Source organism: Panicum virgatum, chromosome 6K (assembly GCF_016808335.1).
Source record: "Panicum virgatum strain AP13 chromosome 6K, P.virgatum_v5, whole genome shotgun sequence".
In the NCBI taxonomy this organism is placed as follows: domain Eukaryota; kingdom Viridiplantae; phylum Streptophyta; class Magnoliopsida; order Poales; family Poaceae; genus Panicum; species Panicum virgatum.
Window position 1 is genome coordinate 40,248,553 of NC_053141.1, and position 6,318 is coordinate 40,254,870.

Below are 6,318 nucleotides of genomic sequence, written 5' to 3' on the forward strand. Positions count from 1 at the left end.
GCGCTGGGGCTGGGATACGACGATCCACTCCGGGATGCGGTCCGATCCTCTGCAGTGCAAGCGCTGGGCTCTGTGTTCAGCCTCCTGGACTGGAGCAAGGCCGGGGAAGAAGACTTGTCGTCCAGACGCGGAGACTCTAGTGCTGTAGACTGTAGGTCCAGATGTGTCCTACTGCCATGCCACGTGCCGACCGGTGGAGGAGCCCTTTCCCTTTATGTGTCAGTTTTCTACGCGAGGCTCCCTCCTTTGCAAGCTTCGGAGTGCCGTTGGCTCACACGTCAGCACTACTGCAGAGGAATTGTTTCCGTTTTTCTTTGTACTACTATCTCTTTGCGTTAGACGCACCGGTTCCCATTCCATTTCAGTTCGTACGGTGCTGGTAGTGTCTTGCATTGTTTCTCGTTGCCCGCCGCACCGTTATTACCTCATGTGTCTGTGAGAGCAAGTGTTATGATGGACGACTAGCCGGCTCATATTGATCTACGTTGAGCAGAGAGAAGAGGACAGGCGTCTCTGACAAGCCCGCTGCAGCCGGCGAAGACACGCTGCGGTTGCTGCTATTGGCTGATCAACGAGCGCTGCATTAAATAGCAGCGGGCTCGCCACCATCGCGCACGTGTGCCGCTAGCAGCTGGCGAGCAGCGGGCGAAACTATTAAACATGCTCTGAGGATGGAGCATTGGTAGAGAGTGAGTTGGATCCTACGAGGGCACATGGCGGTGTCAACGAAAGCACTGCACCGGCGGGTTTGTCGCGGATGCGGCCAAGCTTCCCGTCTCAAAAGCCTCGGGTTGTCGCGTGACCGTTCCCGTGCTCGGCATCGGCCCGCGGCACGTCTCATGCAATCCGGCCGCACTTTCTCCCGGGACTCGCGGCGCTCTTAGCATAGCCTCGCCGTGAACAAAAAGCTAGCCAGATCGGCGACGGCGACGCTCTTTCTCCCCTGCCGCTGGGGGCATCTGGCATCCCTGTCCCTGCAGGCAGCTTTTGGGAAAAGCCGGTGAGCCGGGGGATCGACGGGATCGCTGGTGTGATCTGCGCGGGCGACGGGCGGGCGCATGGCCGTGTCCAGGCCACGCACGAGTCAGTCAGCGTCTCGACAGCCTCGCCGTCGACGTCGCATGCAACGTTTTGCTGTCCGAAACAGCGACGGTGTCACTGCAGCATGGCACATCGACACTTCCGACACCAACACCGCTTTATTCTTACTACTGCTAGCAGCATGATCAGCGAATCCCAAGCTCATTTTTTTCGCCCGGGCGTGACACTACCGGACCACACGTGTCCTCTACTACTGACACGGCGACGCTGATGATACACTACTGCCATCCTCCTCCTCCCAATGATTGACCGGCTATTGCTAACTGGTCGACCACATGCCGGGGACCACCACCACTAGTAGTCGATCAGTATCCGACACGGAAAGGAACTGCGAAAGGGTAGCTAGCTAGCTAGCTAGCTGCTGCCACGACTCTGGATGACCGGATCCCCGGCCGTCTCCTGGGCGGGGTGACGACGCTGCTGCTCGGTCCGAGGAGAGCCAGCGCCAGGACACCGACCGATCCTCCAGAGAGCAACAGCGGCCTCAGGCGGCGGCGCGCGGCGGCCGCCCTCCTCCGCGCCGCCGGTCGTCGTCGTCGCCCGCAGCAGCCTCGCCCGGAGGCCGCGCTTCGGCACGGGGAACGGGCTGTAGGTCACATCCTCGCTCGACCTGATCACCTCCCACCTGCCCAAGCAATCACACAATGACACAATGCCGAGGAGTACGAGGAAAATGCGTGGAAAGTGACGCGGCGCACGGCCGATTCGGTAGCCGGGCCAGGCGCGGGGTCCGGCTCGGGACCGCGCGCCGAGCGCGCACACATGGCGGATCCGGGCACGGCCGGCCGGGTCCCCGCCGGGGGCGGGCGTGAGGGCGGCGGCGGGTGACACGTACCTGTAGTTGGTGACGAGGCGGTGGACGAGGACGGCCATCTCGAGCTTGGCCAGGTCGTTCCCGGGGCACGCGTGCACGCCGCTCCCGAACGGCAGGAACGTGCCGGGCCTGGGCGCCACCTGCCAACGGGACGCGCGGGTCAGTACAAAGGGGCTCGCGGCTGGATGGATCCCAGGACGACGGATCGGACGCTGGCAATGCTCCAAAGATTACAGTAGAATTTTGTCTGCTGCCGACTCTGAACTTGTTCTCTCTCGCACTCTATTCTAGACTTTCTAGCTAGTGTGCCACTGCCAACAAGTGCAAGGCGCGTGTTGGTGAGTAATGCTTGTCGCGTGGCTTGCCACTGTGCGCTGTGCACTCAGCTGCAGGCCTGGCCGGGTGATTGGCCAGCCACCGTTTAACGGGTCTCCTGCCTGCACTGGTCCAGTCGTGAGAGTCAGCAATGACTGTGGAGCCGGTAGTGAAAGTAATTGCTGTCCTTGACTTCGGCAGTCTGATGATAGGAACAGCTGAAGACAACAATAGCTGCAAATCTTTGCGACCCAACTGATCGCCATCGATGGACGCTCATGTAACGTTCATGTCAAAGCTGTGCAATCATCTACTGGCAGGTAGTAGGAGTAGGAGGAGGCAGGCCCCGTTACCATGAACCGGGACGGGTCGAAGGTCTGCGGATCCTGGAAGAACTCCGGGCTGTGGTGGATGCTCCCGAACAGCGGCATCACCTTCCACCCCTTGGGGATCAGGAATCCTGCAACCAAAACAAACCCATCGTCAGTCCGGTCGCAGTCGGAGGAGTAAATCCAGAGGAGGATCTAATCGAGCCTTTTAGGGTTTAATCGCCACAACATAATGCTCGTAAGTAACCATGTCCCCCGAACTAACCGAACCCCACGCACGCGGCGCGCCATTGCCGCCGGCCGCTCTCGCTGTCGCATTGACTCCTCTGCTCCTGCAGTAATGCTGCCTGCAGGGACGGAGTGGAGCAGCGGCCGCCGGTGCCGTCCGGGAAGGGCAGCGGCGGCGGCGGCCGCCCGCCTGGCCGGTGGCCGATCGCTCGTCGGTGATCAATCCGAACGAGAGGGCGTGGGCGCGCCGCCGTGTTTTGAGGTGAACAACGGGCCGTCGCCGCGTGGGCAGACAGCCGAAGTCGACGCTGGGGTGCGCCCGTGTTCATACAAACGGCAGCCTCAGAAAAAGGTGTCTACTTTGGAGTTTTTTTTTAGGAATAATTCTCCTTTGGTGTTGGTTTTGTGTGAAGACTAGTGGCTCTACCTGTTTAATGCTCTGAGGATTATACGTGTGACGGGCGATGAAGCCTGTTGGATCTCCATGTCTGGAGTGTGCTGAGGTGGACTCGACTCGACAGCATCAACTGTATGATGTGTGGATGTGTTTGTTGGGAATTTCTTTCACTAATCTATCCCTTCCCTTGTGAGTTCTGTCATCCATCCCCTTTTAGAATGTTTCAGAGTAGCACACACCATTGTCATGATGCTTGTGCATGATTCTACTACCATGCTCATCGATCTCGCATGATTTTTTTCCCCATAAAAACGTGAGCTTTCTTCCCAAACTTTTCTTCCCTCTCTAAAAAAAAGGGTCATGTCCTTGGGTGCAGAAGCTGGCGAGGTCCATGTGTCTACACGTGTGTCTTTTTCCAGTGTGCTGGTGTACGTGCACGTACCTTCGTAGTCCACGTCCTCGACGGCCTCCCTGAACGTGAAGGTGATGATGCTCGCCAACCTCAGGCTCTCCAAGATCACCTGGCTCCACCGAAACAGGTTCCACGAGTTACAACAAAAAAAAGGCAGCTAGCTAGGACCAACGAACACCTAGTGCTGGAAGCTATTAGCAGCTGGAGTTAACAAGAGCAAGGTTCCAAACGGGAGCGCGCGCGGCGCCACTCCTCTGCGGCGACGGCAGAGACGCGTACACTGCAGCGCCGGCGGTGTGCACGTCACGGGCAGGGCTTACCAGCTGCGTCAGCGGCATCCGCTTCGTCTGCGCCCACGTCAGCGGCAGCCTCCCGCCGTCGTTCTCCTCGTACGCGGCCATCTGCTCCGCCTGCGTTTATCGACACGCCGCCGGCCGGGCCAGGAGAGAGGGGCCAGGGCACGGTGGCGACGACGCCGTTAGATTAGAACCGAACACCGGCGGCCGGTTGGGAAGGAGAATGGCGGCGGGCGGGAGGTCTCCCGGCCGGTCGGCTCGGCGCGGCGCGGCGATGAGCTCACCTTGACGGCGTCGAGAAGCTTGGGGTTGTCGTGGAGGAACTTGAGGATCCAGGTGAGGACGCTGGCCGTCGTGTCCTGCGCCGCGAACAGCACGCCGAGGACGTTGTCGGCGACCTGGTCGTCCGAGAGCGCCGCGCCGCCGTCGTTGCGGTACCGCATGAGGGCGCCCAGGAGGTCGTCGCCGGTGTCGTCCCGCTCCCGCCGCTCCGACAGGATGCCGCCCAGGATCGCGCCCAGCCGCTGCCGCGCCTGCACGCACGCAGGTCGATTGGTTTGGTGGTTGACATTGTGGAGAAGGCAAGGAAGGGAATCGACATTGATTTCGGGAAGAAAGAATGAACTGTCGCCTTCGTGTACTACCTTGATGGCCTGGCTGTAGCGGGTCCAGGGGACGACGGGGATGGGGAAGCTGTTGTAGCCTCTCTCCACGGTGAAGTAGTTCCTCCTCAGCTCCTCCTTCACGTGCTCCGCCATCCGCCGGCCGAAGATGGTGACGACGCCGACGTCGAACGTGAGCTGAAAGAGATCGAAGCCGCAAAAGGCCAAGGGACACCACCAAGTTAGCTGGACACGTACCATCACGCCCGGGCAGCCAGCACAACCGTACAATGGAGGAGGAACGGAGGCCGCCGCCGGCACACGCATCCGACGGTCCCGGACGGCCGGCCGGCCGGCCGGCACTCACCCTCTTCATGGTGTGGAAGGTGCTCGTCTCGCGGCCTTCCCACCAGCGCAGCGTGGACGCGACGGCGGCCTCGACGTCGGGCACCAGGGCGCGGAGCGCGTCGGGGCCGAGCCAGCCCTGCACGACGCGGCGCACGCGGAGGTGGTACTCGCCCTGGTGGAAGAAGAGCGCCTGGGGCCCGATCATGCGCTCCTTGCTCGGCGGGTACGTCGGCTTGAAGAGGTGCGCCCGGGACACGAGCACCATGCGCGCCGCCTCCGGGGTCGCCAGCACCACGCACGGGCACCCCAGCACGTGCGTCTTGAACACCTCGCCGTACCTGCGGGCATGGCGCGCGCAGCACAGAGAAATCAGCCATTCGATCAGCTCATCATCATCACACGCATTTGCAGCTCACGGAGTTTAATTTCCGGCAATGGCGACGGCGGCGGCTAGCAACCTCTTGAGCCTGGCGGCGAAGAAGATCTTGGGGCTCTGGGAGTAGAGCTGCAGCGTCTCGCCGAGGTACGGCAGGCCGAGGGAGCCCGGGGGCAGCTTGAGGCGCCCCCGCGCCGGGTCTCCGCTCCGGCCGGCGCCGCCGCCCCTCCGGCGCCTGCCCGCGCCGAACAGCACCAGCACGGCGAGCGAGGCGACGTAGCAGGCGCAGGCTACAGCGAGGAAGAAGAAAGCCATGTGGCCTCTAGCTAGGAGTGTGATCCCCTCGAGATCGCGCGGGAGGCGATCGAGTGCGTGCCCCCGCTGCGCTTCCCTTTCGTATCCCGAGTGTGATTTGCGCCAGTGGTGGCGCGGTGGCGTTGGGCGAGAGGGACACGAGGGAAGCGATCTCGAGAGGATCTTCTCCCAAATGGTGGGTGGCCGAGGGATCCACATGTGTGCTATTTATAGCACCGGGGGAGGGTTGGGAACGGAAATGGCGATTACGGACGGCTCTCATTACAATTTCGGATAACTTCGGGGATGGGCGCAAAATAAACGGACAAAACAAAGAAGGCAACGAGCCATGCGTCCGTGGGTGTTTTTTTACTGCATTCATTCCAAACTATAGGTTATTTTAGAAATATATAGGTTATTTTAGGATATCTAGATATATATAACTTTTTTGTTATTCACCTAGATACATGATAAAAATTATGCGTCTAGATTTGCCAAAATGACTAGCAATTTGAAATAGAAGGGGTAGTAGGTAATTTTTCTACATAGTTTAATAAAATGTTATGTGTCCCTATGTTATATATCAGTCTTTTAGTTTAGATCGCAAACGATTATGTTCTTTGTGGGACATGTGCTCGTTTTTTTTTGATGAGATACTCTAGGAACTAACGGCAATATTATTTGAGTGCTAGACGAGATGACTATGTTAACTTTTTTTTTTGAAAGAACACTATGTTGACTTTATCAATCTAAATATCAAAATCTATCGGCCCATCACTCAGAGGTGTTCATAGGGGCAACTATGT

The 6,318-nt window shown here is 59.3% G+C and overlaps 1 protein-coding gene across 1 annotated transcript; it reads right to left on the reverse strand.

Annotated features, from left to right (window-relative positions):
- Positions 1-1,180: 1,180 nt before the first annotated feature.
- LOC120712626 (abscisic acid 8'-hydroxylase 2-like) lies at positions 1,181-5,694 on the reverse strand. The gene is made up of 9 exons (XM_039998465.1): positions 5,301-5,694; positions 4,862-5,180; positions 4,537-4,692; positions 4,177-4,425; positions 3,917-4,006; positions 3,627-3,705; positions 2,584-2,690; positions 1,937-2,055; positions 1,181-1,726 (listed from the first exon to the last, which is right to left on the reverse strand). The coding sequence occupies exons 1-9, from the start codon at positions 5,531-5,533 to the stop codon at positions 1,456-1,458; spliced, it is 1,623 nt and encodes a 540-aa protein (XP_039854399.1). The 5' UTR covers positions 5,534-5,694; the 3' UTR covers positions 1,181-1,455.
- Between the last annotated feature and the right edge of the window lie 624 nt (positions 5,695-6,318).